Source organism: Psammomys obesus, unplaced genomic scaffold (assembly GCF_907164565.1).
Source record: "Psammomys obesus unplaced genomic scaffold, mPsaObe1.curated_primary_1811, whole genome shotgun sequence".
NCBI lineage: Eukaryota > Metazoa > Chordata > Mammalia > Rodentia > Muridae > Psammomys > Psammomys obesus.
Window position 1 is genome coordinate 25837766 of NW_026590062.1, and position 25261 is coordinate 25863026.

The 25261-nt window shown below is 37.1% G+C and overlaps 1 protein-coding gene across 17 annotated transcripts in view; it reads right to left on the reverse strand.

Moving 5' to 3' along the window:
• Positions 1-1462: 1462 nt before the first annotated feature.
• Positions 1463-25261, reverse strand: part of Ktn1 (kinectin 1) — a 91637-nt gene continuing 67838 nt past the window's right edge. For 3 of the 17 annotated variants that reach the window (XM_055606235.1, XM_055606234.1, XM_055606236.1), the window contains 14 exons: positions 23835-23869; positions 21535-21625; positions 19321-19407; positions 15849-15935; positions 13650-13730; positions 12964-13053; positions 12734-12826; positions 11669-11740; positions 11401-11484; positions 11160-11243; positions 7544-7627; positions 4907-5002; positions 3937-4047; positions 1463-1927 (listed from right to left, as the gene is read on the reverse strand). In XM_055606235.1, the coding sequence (XP_055462210.1) occupies positions 3943-4047; positions 4907-5002; positions 7544-7627; positions 11160-11243; positions 11401-11484; positions 11669-11740; positions 12734-12826; positions 12964-13053; positions 13650-13730; positions 15849-15935; positions 19321-19407; positions 21535-21625; positions 23835-23869 (1089 nt within the window). In that variant the 3' untranslated portion in view covers positions 1463-1927; positions 3937-3942. The remainder of the gene's footprint in view (positions 1928-3936; positions 4048-4906; positions 5003-7543; positions 7628-11159; positions 11244-11400; positions 11485-11668; positions 11741-12733; positions 12827-12963; positions 13054-13649; positions 13731-15848; positions 15936-19320; positions 19408-21534; positions 21626-23834; positions 23870-25261) is intronic. The other 14 variants (XM_055606241.1, XM_055606239.1, XM_055606247.1 and 11 more) reach the window with 7 other exon arrangements.

Sequence of the window (25261 nt, forward strand, 5' to 3'; positions counted from 1 at the left end):
GTGGGTAGCACAATTACTGCCCTCACCTGTAGTTGAACATTCAAGACAGATGACCCCTAGCCTTTAACATAGTGTCACTGAACTATAGGAAACTGATGAACTTTCTCACATCAAGAGGAATGGGCTGCTTCATGGGCATTCCCATCACTCCCTTCCACCTCTTCATGCTTTTTGGAGTATCAACAAGTCTGTTCCCAAATATACCTCTTGTAAGAAAGAACGGATGAACATGGCGGCCAGAAGTGTTCAAAATGGCTAGTAAGGCCTTTCACCATTCATACAATTGCGGCTCTAGGAATATTTAACCTAAGGACATACACAGACTGAGAGCACAGAGCTATAACTACTTAACTGAACCATCACTGAATGGAAGCATAGTTACCTTTCCTGAGTGGAGAAGCTGACTAGACTGATAGATGCACCAGGAACAAAACATCTAACAGGATTTCATACAGGAAATCATTAAAAATTACTCAACGTCCCACATTGGGATGAGCAGTACTGTGAACATCCTGCTACTTCAGAGGCATCTTTTGCCTCTGAGTGTGTGTGGTTGCTACATTGAGGGAGGGGTGCAATTCACAACAAAAGAGGCCATTTGGGATTGAATCTTGCTTTGTGGCCTACGCTAACTTCTAACTCACAATCCTCTTCCCTCTACTTAGCAACTGCAAGTCTGACAGGTGTATATCACCAGACCTGCTTCAAAATAAAACAGCTTCAACAGAAGGAATACAGAAAAAAGAAGAGCCTCTGTGGTAGAAACATGACTGCTTTGTCCAAGAAATGGCAATGGAGGTTGGAAAGATACCACAGTGGTTAACTGACTACTCTTCCAAAAGACTTGGACTGGAGTCCCAGCAACCACGTGGCAGCTTGGAGTTTACAAGTCTGTAAACTCCAGTTCTCGGAGATCCAATACCATCTTCTGGCCTCCATGGGCACTATAAGCATATGGTGCATATACATACATGCAATCACTTATGTACACAAGATAAAAAGTAAACTAAAAAAAAGGAAATTGCAATAATACTAAAAGGTACTTTAAAATTCACTGGTATATTTGTCAATTGTTATTGCCATCTGAAGAAAAGTGTTCTACACACATACAGATACGCACACCCCTTCCAACAGAAAAGAGAATGCATATGACCTATACTAGCACAGTCTCAATAGGGAAGCTAAACAGTTGTTATTTTGAAACAATAGTAATAGTAAAAATAAAGCAAAACTCTCCTCCATGGTGGATAGGACACGAATGCCTGCACCATCCTCACTGTCACCCACGCTGTGGTATTTTACACAGCCCTGACCCATAGAAAACACAAAAGTCTAGTCAGGAAGTTATAGGGGCAAACAAGACTTGGCTTGTTTGGTGGCTGCAATTAGAAACTGGATTCTGAATGACACTGATCTGAAGCACTATTGAAGCTTGTTAAAACTCAATGAGAATTAGAGTGAGTCAGTTTGAATAATAAGTGTCCCTTTATTGGTGATTACATTAGCAACAAAAAAGTGTTTCCTTGAGTTGATGTCAGAGGCAGTTACTTCCCAAATGTTAAATAAAGCAGTGTACAACATCAGTATTAAAATGTTAAATTTCACATTGTCTACACCACTTTGATCTTCTGAACAATTTAATTGAGCAAAGTAAGGTAAAAGATTGTGTTTATTTATCTTTAGGAATGTAAAGGTCTAATTATTCAAACAGTTTTATTACAAAACTAAACTCTGAAGATGTCTACAGAGTTGGCTTTTTAAAGTAATTTTTTTTTAATTCAGTAGTCTAACAAGGATTAGAAAAGACAAAACTGTTCAGTGTCTGACAAAGTAGAAAGGGTGAAACATAAATAAGGCTTTAATTTGGCAAAATATAATACAATGCCTTCTGTTAGCTTCTAACGAATAACTTCCCAATTACTTCACTCTGTAAAAGATAAGAAAGCAATCTATTTAGAACAAAGTAAAAAAAAGCAACCAAGGGGGTGTATCCCATACATATTTCACGAGATCCACCCTGGCACTTTCAGTGACACCCAGAGCAGCTCTAGAGATGGTAATCAAAGAAGAGGGGACTCTTCGGATGCAGCAGGAGCCTGTAGGTAAATATTTTAAAGTAACAACAACCCTGAGGAGTCACTTTTATTAAGTCTTGCAGGTGCGGAAGAGATGGAAACTTACAAACAAAATCTCCAAAAAACATGAGCACGGTCTAAAACCAGGAGGCAGTAGTCAATCTCATCACTTTTTTAAAGTTCTCTAATAATTAAGCCCTTTTTATAACACCAAGTTGGCAGACTTGGCATATTTTATCCAATACCTATGCCACTGTATGCAAATAAAAGCTTCAGCAAATCATTAATGATGTTTGCAAAATGGTTTTAGATAGCAGTTATTCTAGAGTAGAGAAATTACAGCAAAGGAAGAAAAAACACAATGAGAAAATGACTTATTAGCAATACATGTTAATAAGTGAAATAAAAATTGACTGACAACATGAAGGAAAAACAAGATTAAAGGATGGGATCTAACCATGTTCACAAGACAGCAAAGGAATAGTCATGCTGAAGCCAGAGGAAGAGGAGGAGAAACACAAGAATTTCTCTGTGACACAGAAAGCAAAGTCACCTGCCAATCTGGGAAAGAAAAGTACCAGAAACAACTTCAGGAGAATGGGAAATTGAACTCACAAAGATGAAGTCTGACATGAGACCTTCTGGTGTAACTCTAAAGACCAAGATGGGTTACTGTGTTCAGTGCTCTGACAGGACGTTAGCATGGCTCAGTGGTTAAGAGCACTGGCTGTTCTTCCAAAGGACCCGGGTTCAATTCTCAGCACCCACATACAGCTCACAGCTGTCTTGTACTGCCAATTCCAAGGGATCTGACACCTTCACACTATTGCACATAAAATAAAATTAAATAAATTAAAAAAAAAAGAGCATGAGCTCAGGTAGGCTATCCTAAATATAAAGGGCAACAGTCTGAGTTGCCCCTCTGTGACTACAGTGTATCATGATTATTTGGGAGCAAAGAGCCTCAGAAGAAGAATATTTGAAATGTTCTCTCTACCCTACCTAGGCAGTATTATTTAAGTCATTTATAGAAAGCAAAAGCTAGATAATAAAGCCTCCATTCCCCAGCAGGAATACAAGGCATCTTTAAATGTGTTAAACTTGATCTTTCTGCAGTCATATAAGCAACAAGTGCTCATAACATGATCTAATGATTTATTATTTCTCTTAAACCAATCTTTCGGTTCAAGCAGAAGAAAGTTAGTTTCTTAGATAATCTACAAAAGCAAACTCAAACAAAACACCAACTTAGTATGGTGGTGCCACTGTCATTCCAACACAGTGGAGGCCAAGCCTCAGCAGTGCCTGAGTCAATCACCTTAAAAAAAAGAAAAGAAATAAAAACAAAAACCCCAAGCCAGTTTCTAATCCACAGAAATTATGAAACTCCATTATACCCATCTTTAGTTCTACAATAAATATTTTATGTTCTTTTCATATTACGAACTTATGACGACTTCATTTTTAGTCCAGCACTGATAAAGCTAAAAGCAACAAGTCATAAAAGAGAAGAAAAATGTCACACAGACACTTGTCCTGAACTAGGATCAGGATTGACTAACCGGCAACTGTGGGCATCGCTACAACAGACCAGCCCAGGTAGCCAAGTCACAACCAAGCTGCGCTGCAGTAACCACACTACAGTTCTTTTCCTCTACACCAGAGACCTCAAAATATGTCCAAGAGCGGAACAAAACGGACAAAGGTCAAAGCTGCCACCTGGAAACCATGAGAGGGACAAAAAGGTAGTATTTTCTTCAGTAAAATGAAAATTATCTTCTGGTGAATACATTTATCTGTACTTCTCCCCCATTCCATTATCTATACAGAAACAGCGATACTTAGTAGCCGTGGCCCACACCTGGGATTACTTCTCCTTTGTGAGTTGTTGATTTACTTCCTGAAGCAACTGCTGTAACTGTGTCACAGTCTGATTGAGACTTACAGACATCGTCTCTTTCTCAGGAGACTCCTGAAAAGAAGGTGGAAGGGATAATAACTTCAAAAGCCTCCAAACACAAAGACAAGAATGTGCAACCAAAAAGGGAAAATGATCTGAACATTTATAGAACAAAAATTAGCAGCAGTAAAAACTGCATACAAAAATGATTGCTGATTAGTGGCAAAAACTAGCTGGCACCAAAGGAAACTATATTGCATAAAATGCTGGTCACAAAGGAAAAAACCTAGTCTGTAGATATTGAAAATAACGTATTTTTCCTTTCAGAAAACAAAACAAGTATGTTATTTAAGAAAATTCTTGTCCAGCAAAGGAGAGCAGCATGCCTCCAAAGCCCCAACCACAGTTGCCATTCCCGGGGGCTTACTAGGTGCCAGAGCTATCCTCTACCAACGTGTTCTCCACAGTATTCAGTTGGTCCTTCCATTAACCCTACAAGACAGGCGACATAACCAGCATCCTTTACAGAAGCAGTGACGGCCACACATGAAGTTAGTAAGCAGCAGGGCACAGAGTCAAACATCCAAATCTACCTCCAAAGCATGACAGCACAATACCTCTCCATAAACACCAGAGTTAAGGTCAGGTCTCACAAAGCTAGAGTGAAAACGACCAATAACAAGAATGCAGAAGATATTGTGGTGAGAAGATAACCTTCAGTTAAGAATACTATACATGGAGCTGGGTTAGCTAAGTGAGAGAGAGCTTGCATAATATGCACAAAGCTGTGGATTCAATCCCAAAGTCTCCTCCCTTTCCCCAAACATGGAAGCACAATTTGGAGCCAAAGAAAGGTCTTGCACATGCTTGTTCTTCAAAGAGTTTACAAGACAATTTAGCCCAGAAATTTGGGGTTAAAGGAAATACTCACCGTTTCTGGGGAAACATCACTGTTCTCAATAACAGCAGTGTCTCCAGCAGCTTTTAGTGAAATTTTTGAGTGGATAAAGTTCAGCGACTGTTGAGCCTGTAACAAAAGCAGATATGTCAAAACAGAGAAAGGAAATAACTTGCATATGTATTCTGCATGAAATTAAAACTCCTCTCAATGTACAACATAAGACTTTGGCCACCAAAACGAAAATTACTGCATCTCCCACCAACTTGAAAGAACATGTGTGCACACTTTCAATAGTTCAAACACCAGAATTGTGTAAAGGAAATTAAAACTAGAAATAACCACACTGATATTTAAGTTTTAGTATGGATTACAAGTCTGTCAAATCCAACCCACAACCTGTTTTGTACACTCACATCTAAGAATGAGGTTTTACGTTTTTGAGTTGTTTTCTTTCTTTCTTTCTTTCTTTCTTTTTTTTTTTTAATTTTATGTGCATTGGTGTTCTACCTGCATATATGTCTGTGTGAGAGTGTTGGATAATCTGGAACTGGAGTTACAGACAGTTGTAAACTGCAGTATGGGTTCTGCGTTTTGAACCCAGGTCCTTTTGAAAAGCAGTCACTGCTCTTAACCACTGAGCCCTGGGTTTTAATGCTTTTAATTGATTAATTTTGGTATTTCTGAAATAGCCTGGTAGCTCAGACTGGCCTAGAACTCATTATGTAGACAAGGCTTATGCTGAATTAATGATCCTCCAGCCCCTGCTGTCCAAGTGCTTGGATTATAGGCATGCACCACCAACACTTGGTCTTTTATGTTTCTAAATATTCTAGTTTGGGGTTTTGAATGACACACATAAGACTATGACATGTGAACTACTCACTAATCCTAAACTAGTCTGGGTCTCCTGGTTCCTAGTATGGACCCTTCCGTAAACATGTTTAGAGAAAATCAGCAGAGAACAGTCTCTGAATTTGCTACAACACTTATACTGCATGTCTTACAAAGTGTTTTGTTAACTCTTTCAGTCAAAAAATATTTATGTGCATTTCCAATTCCACCTGAGTATTCCTATTATATATAGATAGTAAATGACTGTCACCTATCATTGACCTGAGTATTCCAACTGAGTATTCCTATTATATATAGATTCCAATTCCAATTCCACCTGAGTATTCCTATTATATATAGATAGTAAATGACTGTCACCTATCATTGCCATTTCAGTCATCACACATACCATGGCCTATCTACACCTGTTTAATATCCTAAAAATAATGTCTGAAAAACTTCACTGCCAGGCTAAAATTACATCTTTTATATTTTGATTCACAGGTCAAAAACTTAAAATAACCTACCAAATTAAATTAATACACATCTCAGCCGTGTATCTGTACTCTCACTGGGCATGTTGGTGAAGACCTTTAATCCCGGCTCAGGTATCAGCTTCAATATCTTTAAGGTCAGCTGGTCTACATAGAGAGTTTTAGGCCAACTAATGCTACATAGTGAGACCCTGTCTCAAAACAAGAAGAGTTTGGACTCTAACGCTAACTTTCTAAATTCAAATATATAATCTGAAAATTATCAAGTACTTCTCAAATCTTAAGTCTTTTGTATTAGTAACAATCATAAGCTCTAAGTGTGCACTATAAAATTACTTTTCTTATTTTTAAAGGTGGCATGATATTTAAATAAGAAACTTTTAAAAAGATGTTAGAGTATTAATATTTAAATGTACCTAATTGATACATGTATCAAAATTGAAGCTTCACAAATACTTGATTCTGCAATTCTAAAGACAGTGACACATGTAATTTCTAAGACATCTTTGTTTTGAAGCATATAAGAACTACTAAGATCATCACACATCAGACCTATGAATAACCTGTTAACCAAATGAAAAGAATAAAAAATACAGTCCTAAAAAAACCATCAATTTGAATAAGAGAATTAAAAAAAATTGTGCTCAACATGGTGGCACACACCGCAATAAGGAAGCGAAGTCACTGAGTTCAAGATCAGCCTGGGCTACACAGTGAGACCTTGTCTCAGAAGAAAGAACAGGAATGGGAAGGGAGAGAAGGAGAAGAAACATATACTGGTATAAAAAACTTAACAAAAGAAAAAAATCTTAAAACTACAGATGTTTATACATTTTTTTTCATTTATTTCATTCTATAAACAAACAGAAATGTTCTTTCTAAGTAACAATGGCAAGCCTTATTTTAAAACTTTAGCGGGCTGGAGAGGCGGCTCAGCAGGTAAGCCAGAGAACGAACAGGCCCAGAGGAACCAAGGTCAACTTTTAGCACCCACATGTAGCTTACAATTACCTGTAGCTCCAGTCACATGATCCAGAGCCTGTCCAGAAGTACTAAATAACCATGTGTTACACAGACATACATGTTAACAAAACCCCTACACAGATCAAATAATTATTTCAAAGAATTTTTCAAAAATGAATAAAAAAGTAAAAACCCTGACAAATGGGGAAACATGTCAAAGTTTTGTTGTTTTTTTTTTTTTTTTCCTCCCCACAGTAAGTAATTATGCAGCCAGCAGCCTACACTTCTAAGGCCCCAGGAACAATTTTACAGTGTGTTGGCTTAGATGCATGCAGGATATAGGCTGGGGACACTGTCTCCAGGTCAAGGAGTGCCTTACCTTATGCAAATCATCAGCTACCTTCTTTCTCTCACTTTGTTCATTTTGAAGTTTTAAGCGTGTTTCATTTAATTGTGTCTTCAACTATAGAAATAAAGGAACAAAATAATTAACTTAATTTGCATACTTATTTGCTTATGAAGGAATATAAAAGAATGAGCTCTTAACAGCCGTGATGCACAATGGCTTAGCTAACAGCTGACCAGAGGTACAGAAAAGCCGGCAGCAGAGGTCCCACTTGCAGAGCTGAACCTAAGAGAAGCAACAGAAGGACTAGAGTTTAGTGTAGAACACTGTCAACCCCAAACCAAAGCCAGATGCTTAGAAAGAACCTTTTAAAAGTTTCTGTTCATAGTTACTAAAACTATTCCAAATTAAAAGAGGGGAAAAAAAAAAATCCAATCAGCTTTAAAACACTCCCTTAGAGTTCTTTGAGCCAGTTGGGCACTGAGGGTTATTAGCTCAGTGTTTAAGAGCACTGGTTATTTTTGGAAAGGACCTTAGTTTGATGCTCAGCACCCACATACATCTGTCTTTAACTCTGGTTCTGGGGGATTCAACGCCCTCCTCTGGCTTCTGCAGGAATCAGGCATGAACATGGTACAAAGACAGACACAGACAAAATACTCATACACATAAAATAGTAAATCTAACTTTTTTAAGAGTCAATTGTTTATTACTTTAAGCCAGTGAACAATTTACAAATCCAACAAAGTAACTTTGAAAACAGCAGTGTAAGGTTGTTCTAGCCTAAACTGTACCAGTAAGAAATGTTGAGGGGTTGCATTGGCTGCTCTTCCAAAGGACCTTGGTGCAATTCCAAAGGCTCAATTCCCAGCACCCATACAGCTCACAGACATTTATAACTCCAGTCCCAGGGGATCCAATGACCCCTTCTGGTCTTGGTGGGTGCTAGATAAACATGTAACACACATATATACATGCACGCAAAACACTCATAGACATAAAATAAAACTTTTGTTTTAAAAAAAGGTAAGACGAGATAAAATTCTCAACAGCCAACTTGTCAAAAACGGGTTATAGCCCCAGTTTCCACGTGTGATACCTTTCTCACAACTGTTTCAATTAAACAGAAAGGAAACTGTTCATATTGCCTATGAAGTTAATTCCAGGCAGTAGTGGTGCACACCTTTAATCCCAGCCCTTGGGAGGCAGAGGCTGGAGGATCTCTGAGTTCAAGGCCAGTGTGATCTACAGAAAGAGTTCCAGTGCTACAAAGAAACCCTGTCTTAAAAGGGGGGAGGGGGGTTTAAAAAAATTACTGATTTGGCTTCCAGTCAGAAATAACAAGTACATAAACAAATAAATAGACTGGCACTTAAAGTGGAATGGGGAATTCTCACTTGGTCAATGTATTTGGGGAACTATATTTAAATGCCTAAAGCTATTGCTAGTTTTACTTAACAGAGCTCAGTTCTTTCTGGCAGAGAGCACCATCTTTTGACAACAGAACACGAAGGTGTGTGTATGGCCAAGCAAATTCATTTTATTTTAAAATAAAGCAACTATTACAATCATAAGACTAGAAAGAAGAAGAAGGAAAAAAAAAAAAACTGCCACTTAAAAATGTTTCTGATAGCAGAAGGGCATCAGACAAAATTTACAGCTCTGATACAACTGCTGAGTTAGCTTCTAAACACCAAAATAAAAAAACAAAAAACTCTCTAATTACAAATGAATATTCTCGGCTGGGCAATGATAGCAAATGTCTTTAATTCCAGGATTCAGGAAGTGGAGGCAGGTGGATCTCTTTGAGTGCAAAGCCAGCCTAGAGAGCTAGTTGTAGTCTACAGAGCTAGTTCTAGGACAGCCAAGGCTACACAAAGAAATCCTATCTCAGAAAAACAACAACAACAAAACTTCTAAAACATACTATATATTTACAACTGTGGTATATCAAAGAACTGATCATTGTGATATACAGTAAATACACGTACAAAACTAGTCTTATACTGCATGGGAAATGGGTATAATTGAAACAAAGTCTTGGTAAATGAAATAAGAATTTACAAAATTGGGATATACGTATACATGTAGACATACATATACACGCATACAGTACTCTATATTTACTTCTCATATAACTCTAAAAACCAATTCTCATAAATCACTGTCATACTGTTGGGCATCATAAATCTCAATACGCTGCAAGATGAAGCAGGAAAATTGCTGCCAGTTAAAGGCTAGCCTAGATTATATAGCCAAACTTTGTCTCCAAACACCCCAATCAGGAAGTGGGGGGGGGGGGGGAACAGCCAGAGGAACAAGGAAAGGTAAGGGAAGGACAGTGGGGGAAGGGAATAATAAAGATACATATATGAAAATGCTCTGGTGGACTTGTTTTTTTTACACTAAAATATTTTAAAACGCTAAAGTAAAAAAAAAAAAAAAATCTCAAATGTAATTGCTGTAACGAAGAGTGTCCAGGAATGAGGATAAATGGGTTAAATAAGTTTGCCTTGCACATGTGCAGTAGTGCTAAATGAAACAACTCTCAACTAGCACGATTAACCTGGAATAAGGAAAAACCTAGTTTGTTCTTCCTATAATGTGCTCAGATACTTAAAAGTTAGTATGTTGCAAAGTGTTATAAACCACAGGAAGATACAATGATTATTGTATAAAACAGAAAATGATAGGTATGTCTATCTAACAGGTCAGCATGTCAACGATCAGTATAAAAATCACTAAAAACTACAACAGGAATGCAAAAAACTTCATGTCTTAACAAATGTAGCTGAAGCTAGGCCTGATGGTGCAGTCTTAACTACCTGGGAAGCTGAGACAGCCTGAGCTATCAAACTCAAAGCTAACTCAGGTAATTTATCAAGACCTTATATCAAAAGTCAAAGTAAAAGGAAGAGCTGAGGACATAATTCAGAAACAAAATGATTGCCTATTATGCATAAGATCTTAGTTTTAATTCCTAGAACCACAAGGAAGGAAACCAGAAAGAGAAGAAGAGAGAGTGGATTCAGTCAGTCAGTCATTGTAGGTTACTGTGTGTTAGATAATATACTGATGGTGAATACTGGCTCATATCACCCCAGCTAAAAGACTGAGACAGAAGAATCACTGTGGGTTTGAGATCAGCCTACATAAGAGACCCTGTCTCAAAAGAACAAACAGAAAGAAAATTGCATTTAAAAGTTCTGAAATTTAATTTTAGAAAGACCAGTTAGAAGTTTTGGTTGGGTTATTCCTGGAATGAATAGCATACATCTGTAAGTTTCAACAAGCTTCCTCCAGGTTACAAAATTAGGGAGCCTAGTTAACCAAGATAGTTTGAAAAGATAATCTTTAAAAAATCCTCCCATCTTTTGTTTCCTTATTGACCAAAAAGTAACACTGCCAAGAAATTAGGCTGCACAAAAGACAGGAAACATTGAAATAGAGTTGGAAGCCACACATGCCATTAGGAGCTAAGAAAAGAAGAACTATCTTCGGAGACACCAGAAGAGGGAGATTACCTCTAACCTAAGGAAAGTGCCAAGCTAAGGGCGGTTAGCCAAGAAAGGATGTCTGGTGTAGTCTGCACACCAGCACACGTGTCTTCGGAGCCTACTTGACACTCGGTGGAGGGCAAGCTTCTTACCAAATTAAGCTCTTCATTCTGTCTTACTGCTTCAGAATATGAATCATCAAGTTTTTTCTGCAATTCAGTCAACAGATCTTTCAGCTGCAATGAAGTTTACAGTTTAAGATTGATCTCCATGATAACCCATACTTTGTAGCTACTCCGAAGCTCTTCTACAAATAACTTAAACGGAAATACTTTAACACTCTGTCTTAACTTAATTTGAACTGAAAAGCAAATCTGAGGAACTTCTAAGTACCTCTCTGACTTCCGTCACGTAAGTCGACCGTTCAATCTCTGCCTTCTCGAGCTCCATTTCCAAGTGTTCTCGTTCTCTTCTTAGCTGTCAACACAACAAAGGGAAGTTAATACATTTAAATTTTCCTTTTGTGGTGGTTTTTCCCATAATGGAAACTTAAGGTACTTATGAATTTAAAACTGTATCAACTAAAATTACCCAAAATAATAAAAACATAATTATATCATTAGACATAAATGTAACCTTAAAACACTATGGAATAACATACATTCTCCATCTCTTTGTTTTCTCTTCTTAATCGCGCTATCTCTTGCTCTGAGGACGTGAAGGAGGACTGCATCTGAAATGTGAGACAACGTAAGAGAGGACCACCAAGGACCCAGGCTGCTCCCCTGGAAACGTGAGCTAAGAGTGATACACTCAAACGGGCACTTATCTTCTGATCTACAAATGTTTGGGCCATATTCCCCTCTATTTTGGGCTACAGGTTAGATATTATAGCTTAGAGCATTTTAGTTTTTTTGCTTTTTATATTTTTGGTTATTTTTTTGGAGGCAAATACAAGCCACAGTGCTTCTGAGGTCAGAGGACAACTGTAGAAGTCAGTTCTCTCCTTCCACCATGTGGGCCCTGAGAACGGAATTAGGCTATCAGGTTTTAGCAGGTGCCTTTCACCAACCCCACTTAGAGGTTTCAAAATACACCCCATACTGAATTGTCAATTAAAGCTCTTAAAAATAAGTTTCTCACAACAACTTCATTTCAACACTGCTCAGAACTTACCCATCTGTACTGATCTTATATTAAGAGACAACTAGAGCCACTTAATTTTTGGTAACGATAGGAATCATTATATTTAATCTCCAAAGGTATTAACACAGAACACGACCAGAAACCTACAGCCTGCCTGTACAAACTAACACACACACATACACAAAACAAAACCATGTGTTTCTTCACTACATCTGTGAAAATGGCAGGAAAATAAAGACTTCCCAGTAACACTTGAGTCACATGAACAGAATGACTTAAATTTTTCTTGAATACAATATGATATGTGTAGATCGTTTTAAATCTGGGTTTATTGGGCTGTTATAATATGTAGTGCTATTACTTTCAAGCACTCTTGTCTGCTACAACATGCTTCAGTCACTCTGATGAGTGATTTTCAAATTGGTCAAATTCAGAATCACCCCAGGGCTCCTTTATAAGATCCGCTGCCCCTCCGCACACGTATAGAACACAGGTGGCCTAGAATGTGTCACGGTTCCCAGGTGACACTGGTGGGGAGCCAGATGTTCAATACTGCTGTCCTAAGCTCTTTCTTAAATACCTGTTTAATAGTCCTTCGAGATTCATCAGCTTTAATTTTCCATTTACTTTCTTCTTGTTCCACACTTCGCTGCAACTTCTGTAAAATCCCTTCCTGTGAACAAAGGCAGAATTGTTCTGAAAAAATCATGATTTTCAGTTATTCTAATGTCTAATCACATAGGCCAGGAAGAAATAAGTCAATAATTTAAAAAAAAAAAAATCAAAATGTAAACTCAAGTCATAGCCTACTGTTTCTGCAAGGACGGATTTGTATTTTTCACACTCTAGCTGTAGCAGTGTGTGCATTTCATCAGCTTCTTTTAACCTATGTTCCAAAACCTGCAAAGAATGAAATAAAAATGACAAATAAGAAGACTGTAGTTGTACTAGATTCACTATCTAATGACACAATAAATGGATAAGAATGATTTATAGCAGAGTATTTCATTTCAGCCTTCCTCAGCAGCAGCACAGTTGACTTTTGGGTGACATCGTCTTAGTCCTCACTAAGAAATGAACCCACATTTACTACAAGAATATGGCAACAACTAAGTAAACCCGTAAGTAAGCGTTACAGTGCTTATGCCACACACAATGAAGGTTTTATCTGTACCACCTAGATTCAAAAAATCATGGATCTGCAAACTCTTGGTGGCAGAAAAGGGGGAGGCAAGTTTCTGAATGCTGCTGAGGGTATCTGGGGGTGCTTCAGAAACAGTGAGACTGACTACCTATCTCAGTTGGGTTTCCTTTGAAAATATAAGCTAAAAGGAGACAAGAGTAAATAAACTTTGGTTTCAGAAATGAAGGCACCATATTCTTTCCACTACCCAACTAATTATACACCCTTCCATCACACCAATGTTCCTGAGAACAGGTCAGGTTTGCTCTGCTGCGCAGTTTATTTAAATACACAGTTCATTTCCTCAACTAACCTTGACTGCCTCTGCGTCCGAAGTTCCAGCTACACATGCTTTTGCCTTCTTTTCAAAGCCACGTAACCATTCACTGTAAGTCTGTAAGGGAAAAAGGTCAAAAACACTGATTTCCAAAAAAGTCTGCTTTTAAAAGAAATAACCAATGTTGGTACAATGTTCTTTTGGAATGTATACACCTTACTCTTGTTCATTCAAATGCTGATTTCTCTCCCCAACTATCTGGTTTCAATTCGGACACTACATTGTGATACTTATTCTAAGCATCACATGTCCCAAGTTTGTGTAAACATGCCACCATTTGTTGTCTAATTTGTCAATTAAAACAACCAGCCACAATGGTGAACAATGGAGAGGATAGGGTGGGACATCCTGGTTCAGAGTGGGAGGTGAGGAAGAAAGCAGGAGGAGAGTAAGGAGTAGGAGTAGGAGTAGGAGTAGGAGTAGGAGAGGAGAGGAGAGGAGAGGAGAGGAGAGGAGAGGAGAGGAGAGGAGAGGAGAGGAAGCAGGAAGCAGGAAGAGAGGAAGCAGGAAGAGAGGAAGCAGGAAGAGAGGAAGAAGTAGGAGGGAGGAGAGGCGCAGAAGCTGGGAGACGAGAAGCTGGAGGAGAGGGCTTGGAACGACACGGAGAAATGACCTGGACCTGAGATATCACTAAAAGCAAGAATAATGGGTGAATCTTAATGGTAGAAACTATGCAGGCTTGGAGGTTTAGGATGGAGGAGCTATTGCCCAGCATTGTGTTCTAGGTTAACTAAATAAATCCTAGTCTCTGTGTGGTGATTTGGTTAAACAGCTGTTTAGGATTAACCGCAGCTTTACTAAAAGATGTATCAATAGTAAATATTAATGTCCAAATACAACAAACCAAGCATTTCAAAGCATTAAATCAGATAATTATAAAAGAAACCTACATACATTGTCATCCTTAGGATCTCAAAGGCAAATATAACTTTCACAAATTGAACATAAACCCAGTTTCTAAAAAACAAACAAATAAAAACACTAAAGGCAGGATGCAGCACACTTGCAGGGTGTCAGCAGACTAAACACCAATTACATGTTGATCTTATTTTGGTTCTGATTATAAAATAAACTACTTTGTTACTTTTTAGCTGGCATGAGGACTATACATGAAAATTAGGGGAATGACTAAAGTTGTCTAATTAAAGGTGTATTTTTTGAAATAAAACAATTATACCTTAATCTCTTGTGTTGAAATATTTGCAGATAAAATGCTCCAATGCCTGAGTTTCTTCAGGATGATCTGACACTAGGGTTCTCAACCTGTAATTCACAACCCCTTTGGCAAACCTCTATCTACAAAGAAACTAATTACATTACAATTCATAACAACAGCAAAATTACTGTTATGAAGGAGCAATAAAAATAATTTTATGATTTGGGGTCGCCACAACATGAACTGTATTGAAGAGTCCCAGCATTAAGAAGGTTAAGAACTGCTGTCATGTATTAACAAAAACATGATGGTAATTCATGAAGCGGGTCCTATGATCATTATTATTCCATTGCCTACTTTTGAGTCTATATACACATTATTTTATTAAAAATTTAAGGTCAGTTGGGCATGGTGGCTCCCACCTTTAATCCTAGCACTCGGGAGGCAGAAGCAGGCAGAACTCTTGTCAGTTCAAGGCCAGCCTGATCTACAAAGCTACTCCAGGACCCAGTCTCAACAAACAAACAAACAACGACCCCCTCCCAAAGGTCTATCTCGCCATTTTAAGAAATTCAGGCCCATTCCCTGGTCTTCTCTGCCCTCAAATACTTGCTGATGATCTGAACCAGGCACTTTTCTACCCTACTTGAACCATGTTCAACCTCAAGCCAGCTGATTTTTATCAAGAATAGATGAAAATCATGTTCTAAAAACACTATAACATTAAAGGACCATTGTTAAAATTAGGAAGTAATCTCTTAAATTAACTATTATTGGTTTTATTGTCCACTCAGGAAAACGAAAAAAAAAAAAACCTATTTTACAAATACATTTATGAGCCATTCGGTTGGATGGACAACAAACAGAAGTCTCAGATTCAGACAGGTAAGCTGTGAACTAAGTCACTGTCAGAATGCTCAGAAGTTCATTAGTCACAGGGATACCAAATTCAGAAATCAAATGCTGCTACCACAACTCCCTACATCATGCTAGATGTTTAAAAAGGAGATTCACCTTACCAAATTAGAAGGAACAGACACCATTGGAAATAATCTTTTGAGAAGTTCTTTGGCCTCTAATTCAACAGTTTCCACGCGTTGTCTTTCCTAAAGCAAAAGATGTACAGGATCAAACTTAAAATGTTAAATGTTAAACAGTTTTGAAAGAGGGAGAGAAAAAAAGCTATGACCTTTTAAGCTCTAATGGAGGGAAGAAAAATCAATTTTCAAAACCTATTTTAATATTGAAAAATATCTATTTTTCTCACTTTATGAAATTAAAACATACCTCCTTGAAGACAAAAATCTGCAAATCTCTAAGGCATAAACAGCAAATAAAACACCACACAAAGCAGTATGTGACAATATGATTTTATCTGCATTAAAATAAAGAAATCTGTGTTTCTAGGAACACTTCAAACACATACATTCCTTCCTCTCAATGAAACCTCACAGAGGACCTCACCAACGAAGAAGCATCTGGGCAAGGTAACTGAGGCTCAGTGACCAGTAAAGGTTTACAAAAAAAGCACTGATATTTTCCTACGCTGCTCTTTAGGGTAACATGAAACTATTTCTGCTTTTGCTTTGTTTTTAAGATTTATTTATCTCTTTATTATGCAGCATTTTGTCTACATGTATGCCTGTATACCAGAAGAGAGCACCAGATCTCATTATAGATGGTTATGAGCCACATAGATGGTTATGAGTCACCATGTGGTTGCTAGGAATTGTACTCAGGACCTTTGGAAGAAAAGCCAGTGTTCTTAACCTCTGAGACATTGCTCCAGCCCCAAAACTATTTATGTTAAGCAAAACAAAAGGGAAAAATTGTAATGGGAAGTACAAATGGGAGAGGAGCACTGCCGAGACACGTACTTCACTAATTCAGCTTCCATGCTCAGTAAGAGCGCTTCTTATTGTATCTACACCTGCAGTGCGCGGGCTGCAGAGGTCACTATTAGTAATGTTTAACCTAAGTGTGTTCATTTTTAACTCTGACTCCAATTACAAATTTAAAACCACTGTCTGTCAAAATTAGAAAACAATATGATCACATACACATATCCCTTAAATCTAACGTTCAAACAATTTCTACAAAATTAAAAAAAAAAGACACCTATAAAAAATAGAGCAAAAGTAAAAGAACTTCACATAGTCCAACAAACAACAAGAGGGTGGCAAACAACACCTCAGCCCTTTCACATGCTCTCTGAAATTTGGTTCTAATTTAATACACACAGGGTTCTATTTAATAAAACTGTAATCATATTAAAATCTCAATTTATACAACAGAAACCAAAATTTCATGTTCTATTCACACTAAAAGATTAGCAATATCTTAGAATAGCTCTTTAACTAAGGTATTTTCAGTAATTTAGTAAAGTCCACAAATCTGTAGGCATATATAACTAACTGCACAAAGTAGGGTATATTCACCTGAAGGAAACAATTGTTATTTCAGAGATAATCAAGAGGTAACTGTATTTTTTTATAAAGGAAAAAAATACTGCACAACAGAAACATCCTGAAACCACATAGAGGAAGATTGTACTCAACAGCCATTAAGTAAGATAATTTATTCTACAAAAAATGCTTTAGCTATAAAGTCTTCATTTGACATAAATTTGGTTGTAAATAGTAATTTCCATTCAACACCTGAAATATATAATTTTAGAAACTGAATTATTTCCTAAGTACCAGCATTGATTAGAATATGTAAAGTACCTTTTATGTAAGTCTGTCATTTACAGTTTCTAACAAGTATTTACTGTCTTAAAAATAACTCCAGGATAAGTTTGATGGTCGTGCCTTTACCCAGCAGAGGTAGATTCTCAAGGAGTTTGAAGCTATCCTGTTCTAATTATAGTTCCAGGCCAGCCAAAGCTACTAAACAGGAAAACACTGTCTTAAAAGAAAAATAAGTAAATAAAAATTTCCAGAAGCTGGTATGGTGAGGTACATGCCTGCAATCCCTGACTTAGGAAGCTGAAGCAAGAAGATCTCAAGTATCAGGCCAGCATGGACCACATCCTGAGACTCAATCGCAGAAGATCTAGTTTATGAAAGCTAAACATCTAAGCAAAGGATGCTACTCTGTCTTCTTTGACCACGTCTCACACCTAAAACACTAACAGTGCTCATACACTCACACCACAATTTGTGACAGTTAATATATCAACATCATTTTATAACCATGTGATGAAAGGCTTCTCAATTCAGCTATGAGAAGACTAGATCCTATCCCCTGTAGATCATTAGCTATGCAAACCGTCACGCACATACTGGAGCTCCCTTCCTTAATTAGAGGATGCAACAATGTCTTGTGAGGAAAGGCATCAAGAACACATTAGCTCTGACCAGTGAAAAACCCATACTAGAACTCCCCTTGCTGACAGAAATGACTGTACAACAGGAACCTCACAATCAAACAAGACCTGTGTGGCCAAAAGCTTCACAGTCTGTGGCCTAAATCCCTCTGGCAGTAACAGTTGTCAACTGTCTCAACTTGAAGCGTAATGAATATTCAAGTATAAATCTATTGCATTAAAGAAATGTAACTATACACATAAAACTGGCAAATAATAAAATTGTATTCTATTAAGAAACTGTTTCAAATATTTTTAACACTTTGTAACCAAAATGCAATAGAGTACCTTGGAACACAAACCTTTCAGAAAGTGGATATGAACCATATGAGATATTCATTAACCTGGCTTCAAAACCCAATATTCATGTTGCACACATACTCAGTTGTCCCAATATTTATATTACTCCTCCATTAGACCATTCTCTCCAGGGGACTTAAGAAGAACAGCCTTTGTTGTTTTGAAGATCAAGGGAACATATGCATCCGAAGTATTTATAACAACTCATCAAGAAAATTCTCATTCATACTAATATTCCATTCTTAACAGGACACAGGTGTCACTACTGTCCAGACACTTTATAACAGAAAATTTAAGTCTCTATCTTCTGAGGAATCATCCTCAGTAACATACTTCAAATTGACCCTTTTTCTGTACTGTTTTCAGATTTTGCTGTTGTCCTACCTTGTCTCAATCTTTCTGGCATGCTCCAGAAACCCCACTTTACTTTATATTATAGACATATGCTAGGTTTTAAAATTTGTTCCATTAATTCACTTCAATTTCTCCGATTTAGGGACTTCATCGAAGTTTTCTTAACTATGCCAGGTGGCATACCATGTGACAAGGAAGGACCTGCACACAAAGCGTTAGATGAGCTCTTTCCCCTGAAGCTATGCACACCAAGATGCCAACAACTAGGTCATCCCAACACATCAGAGTGGCCAAAATTAAAGTCTTTAGGAGAAGATGAAAAGCAGAGATGAAAAAGTGGATAAATGTGGATGATAAAAAGACACTATATTTAACTTGTTTAAATTGCAGTAAAAGGAAATGCTTTAGTCTGATCTAGACAAGCTGCAGATTTTCTCTATGCATGGGCAGTTCTGGGAGTTAATTACAACCTTGGAAGTCTTGTTCACTTTGTCCTGCAGCATTTTTTCAGTTGATGCCAATGCTTCCATTGCTTCCCAGTTTTTCTCCCGAAGGTCCTAATCATTTTTAGAAAAAATGGTTTCAGTTTATCCATTATTAAAAGATTTATCCTTTAGCTTCATCAATATTTTGCACTGCATTTAAATGCTGCTCACTGCAAAATTATTTCAATGGGAAAATGTGTGTATTAGCAAAAAAAAAAAATAAATAAATAAATAAAAAAAAAAACAAACATGTTTAGAAGTTTAAATGAGAAAACTCAAGATGCCCTCATGTTTTAGTATGCAGACCATATATGGCAGTTTTGAAAAACAATTAACTGGGCACATGAGACAAAGAAGAAAGCATTCGAAGGTAAGCACTCCAACCAGAATTATAATTATGACTTCAAGTTCAAGCATTACAACTAAGGATAGAGCAAATACACAGTATTGCGAAACACTTCTTGTGTAACTATAAAACAGCGTCCAACATGACACTCCCAAACTTTGCTAAGTAACTTTTTTTTTCCTCTAACCCTATTTTTAATAAAATTAGCACATTTCCAATATTCTAGGAATGACATAGTAATCCTCTGTGCTCTGTATCTTGGCATGGTCAAGTGTGAATGCCACAAGCAATCAGACACAACTGTACTAGCCAGTTGACTGAAGCAAATGAGGTAGCGAAACTATAAAACGCATTCTTGTTAAGGAGAAACAAGGGGCCATTTTAAAATGAGCTTTGAAAGAATTTCCTTAGCAAATACAAATAAAAACAATATGCTGTTCAGAATTAGGAATCTAAGCATAAAAATTAAAAGCCAATAATTACTATTTATTAAAAATTTAGATGCCAAATACTATATTTAGCACTCCACAAATTCTCATTAATCCTTACAACAATTTATGATGTTTTTATTTCCACTTTATAGATGGGAAACCACAGCTGAAATTAAGAAATCTGGCCAAATGTATGAAACAAATGAGTGGCAAACTAGAGTGGGCTGACGCTGCCCCCTACAGGCTTCCACTTGTCCTGTCTCTTTTCAGACTTGAAATCTGCAGACCTGCACAGACCTGCACAGACCTGCAGTGCTGCTGCCGCTGTGCGAAGTGAATTAAACTACATTACTTGTGCCCTCCTTACCTCAGAATCCCAGGAAATAAAACAATTAGTTACAATGTTAGAAATATATTTCAACGTTCATGCCAAATTTTGTGGCTAAGTGATGCTGTTAGTAATTAATACTACAGAACACAGTATTACAGGAAAATGCCAACTCATTATTTAGCAATTTAATACAAACGCTGAAAGATTTAGTTTACACTGAAAAATCATATTACCAATATTTTATCATTAAATAACATTTTGTTTTGTTCACAATCTCAAGCATACTTTTGTCTGAAAGAATACTTCTCTAGTGAGACTACTTGCACTCCACTAGTTGCTATCTTTTGGAAAGAAAGAACTTAAGACATCTAGCTGCACCTACTATTTGTTTGCTTGCTAAAAGTAATGGGATTTATAGTTCTTAAAGAGGTTGTCATTCCCATTTTTGCATACATATATTCAAGTTCTAAAACCACTAGCAGACTTAACTACCAGTATGTGTACTACTGCAAAAAGGCGGTTACAGAAGGCTTTGCAAACGTGATTACAAAGACTAAAACTAATATTTATTTTAGTCTATCAGAAAAAAAAAATCCTAGCCCTGTTTTAGTAAAAGAAAATACCTTTGTTTTTACAATAACAAAATTGAAAGACTTATTTTTCTAAACAAAAATGTTAACACAAAGTCAATCATTTTTTTTAAAAAAAATTTAAAGCTCCATACTGAAGCTGGGTGTGGTGGCACACACCTTTAATCCCAGCACTCAGGAGGAAGAGGCAGAGACAGGCAGATCTCCTTGAGTTCAAAGACAGCCTATCTAAAAAGGACAGTGAGGGCTGTTACAGAGAGAAATCCTCCCTTGAAAAACCAAAACACGCTGTACTGGTATTTTTCAATATAAAAATTCATCTTTTTACTATTAAAAATCCTTATAATTACTTTGGCAACACCTCCAAAGACACAAAGAAAGCGAAAGCGCTCTCACCCAAAGATCAAGAAATCTAAAGTAAAAATAGATGCAAAGAAAAACCCCTACCCATCTTTCAACCCTAACATTCTATAATGGAAATTTCTCATGAAAGTGGCTTACATTGTTTTTCTTCCTCTGATGTTCAACAGCATTCTTCAAAGAAGCTAACTCATTGCGAAGATCATCTATTTCTTTCTCTTTCTCTGAAATTCTAAATCAGAATGTAAATATATTTTAAGTAAACAGCATCTAAAATAAACAATAATATAACTTACATATTAGATAAACAGTAATAGATACTTAAATATCAGTATTTTTTAATACAAAATAAAAAAACAGCAAGTGATACTTTGAAAAATGCAATTGTAAATCGGCTACTGTTTGTCATAAGAGCCCATCCTATAAATTCTTAATTTCAAAAAGTGATTTTTTTTTTCGGGCTAGAAGTAGCTCCCCAGTAGGTAGAGCGCTTGCCTAGCATGCCCATGGCCCTGCTTTCAATTACCAACACATGCAGCCCACAAATAGGTCTGCAAAGAACCTGCACTCAGACAGTGAAGCCAGGAAGACCAGAAGTTCCAGGTTATCCTCACTATAATGAGCTCAAGACCAGCCTGGGTTATGTTAACTGTCTCAATAGGAGTTGGAGGGATGAATTTAAGAGAAAGGTGGTCTATATAAGCATTTTTTTAAGGCAATTAAATCAGTTGTTACTAAATGGCTCATTACGCCAATACCATTATATGAAAGTGACCTGGTATCCTCTTGCTATTTTTACCCAATCTTAGGATTTATAGCTTTAATTACTGTTTGTTTTTCTTCTAGTCTTGTTCAGTGCCTTATTTACCAGAAATGCAGAAAGAAAAGGAAATTTTCAGAATTCATTCTGTTATACTTGAGTAGAATGTCCACTCACAAACAGCTTTCTTAAGACTAAGGCTGTATATAAAGGGTTACCCAACAACCAATCTGGTCCTCCTCACAAAGACTCCTACAATAACAGTTTGGCCCCCACATGGTAGAACTATTTTGAAATTGGTCTGATAGGGCCCTTATCAACAACAACAAAAAATATATCACTAGAGGTGGGTCAATGAAGGTATCTTGTTCCCAAACCAGAGCCTCTGAGGTGGGGCTCCTAATACCTGTTCTCCCCATTACAGCACAGTTAGTAGAACTAAGGACAATGGACTGACTACCAAGCATCTGGTCACAGTAATAAGTATGATTAACATAGTATTACTACTAGTTTTCGGTTTTCTGTTGTTTTTTGATTTGTTTTGTTTTATTTGACAAAGGTGCTTTGAGACAAAGTCAAACTATGTTGACAAGGTTGGTCTAACTGCAAGTGATCCTCCTGCCTCATCATACCAAACAGCTGGAATTACAGGTATGAACCACTGTACGAGTCTCCTTCTTCCACAATTTTAAAAAGTTTAAAAATTAAAATAGGGGCTACAGTGATAGTTCAGTGGTTAAGAGCACTTGTTGCTCTTGCAGAGGACACAACTTCGGTTCCCAGCACCTAGGTCAGGCCAATTACAACTACTTTTAACTCCAGTTTCAAGGAATTCAGTATCCTCTTTTGACATCCAAGGCCACTGTACGATGCTTATGGTCATAAACAGACAAGCAAGAAAACACAAATACATATAAGAAAAAAAAAAAAAAAAAAAACAACTTCACATATATAACAAAAGAAAGTAACAACATGAAACTGGGACCTCTATGGTCCCTGAAGCCACTATCAGCTTATTATAGAAAATGTTTGCATTCTAACTTCATACAGTCAAACTCCAGACAAACAACAAACAACCCTAAATGGCTACTAAATGGCCAACCTTACAAACAATCTAAAATGGAAGAATATTTAGACTCCTGTCATCTATTGATACACTTAATATAGTTGTCATTTAGCATTTTGAAACAAACTATAAGCAGAAATGACTTTCAGTTAGTAGCCTCTTAAAGAAATCAGAGGCCAACAAGGAAAAAAATGTTTCTGTTTCTTAAAAAGAGAACCATAACAACTCTCAAGTTTTCATAAAAACACAGTGGTGGGGCCAGAGTCTGCAGCACTCATCTAGAGTGGGACACAAAAGAAAAGCAAGCAAAGAGGATGAGGACGGCGCTGGGATGATCGAGAGCAAGCTCCAGCCCATCTGAATTTGCTGAAGTCTCCAGAAGACAGGAGGAGGGAAAGCAAGCCCTAATATCTCCCTCACCAAAATACTGGGAGAGAAAGACATGCCTCAAACTGTGCACAATGAACAAAAGCACAGCTATGCTTGACAGCCTGCAGCCCAGAGCACCCGAAGACAACTCATACATTTAGACAGTTACAGTAAATTCCTGTCTCAGGGTAATTTAGCACTGAACTCTTTGTAACACACCAAACTCCAAATCAATGAGTTACTTACACTCTTTGTAATTCCTCCTGAGAGGGAAAAGATGCCTATTAAAAGAGTTAAATATTAGTTTAAAATAAAGCTTTCTGCAACATAACAATTAAATTCTTCTTCAAGATATGTCAACACCAAACTTAAAAATATCATATATTCCATTATACCATCACCCCAACTTTAATCAAGTGGTTTTGATAAAAACATTCACAAATTTTGTAAGTGGTGAGTGTTAAGTCCAAATCTTAACGTTACTCCAAAAGTCTTTACTTAGTAAGGACTTACAAATTTCTTACTGTAAAGCACTGAGGTACTTTTCATATTGGCTTCTAAAACTACCTAAATGAAATCAACAAATAAATTAAGAAAAGGTAGTTTTCTCACATTCAACAAAAAAGTGATTTTATATAATATGCAAAGGTATACAGCTTTCACATAGAATGTTAACTCATCAAACTCAGCTACAAGAAACTGCTTGTCAACAGGGAGTCTTAATTGTTTCTCAATTAAGACTCTCTGGTCTACCTATTCACATTCATAAAAACAGTTGAGTAACACATATTTTAATAGGGCTTGAGACTTTGTTTAGTGGTAGTACAGGCCCCTGGGTTCAACCTCCAAACTCCAAAAACGTTGTGTTGTCACATACACATACATAACTTCTTAAAGAACATATATTCCAGGACATATTAGTGCTGGAGCATTACTTTTAATACCTATATTACATTTCTATTAGTTTCTTTCCAATTACTGATGTTTTAAGGAAAGAGGAAACTTAAGATTCAAACAGACCTCTGCAAGACAATGTTAACTTCCTAAGAAAAGCATTCTGTAAGATAGGGGCATATGCAAACATATTAGCATGTGTGTGTGTAACAGAGATGGATCAGAGCACACATGCCCATCTGTTCAATAGAGCCAGAACACTGATCAGAGTCCAAATGCACACACATGTATATTACAATGGAGCAGGAACACTGAGGGCATACACACGCATACAGGTGTGTATTATAATGGAGCTGAAACACCTATCGGCATATACACATACAAACATGTATTATAACAGAGCTGGAACAGTGATCAGCACACATGTGTGTATAATAAAGCTGGAACAGGACACATACATATGTGTATTAGCTGTGACACTAATCAGAGCATACAAGCACACAAATGTATAGAACAGCTATAACTGACCCTGATCAGAGCACACATGCACATACAGGTTTACACAGTCGAGCTGGAGCACTGATCAGAGTGCATGTGCGTGCACGCACATGTATGCATATAAACAGAGCTGGAGCACTGATCAGAGCACACAGCTACACACACATGTGATTACAAAGCATACATGCAAACACTTATATAATATAATGGAACACTGGAACACTGATCAGAGCAGACATCTGTACACGTGCACACACAGTAGAGCTGGAATATTGATCAGA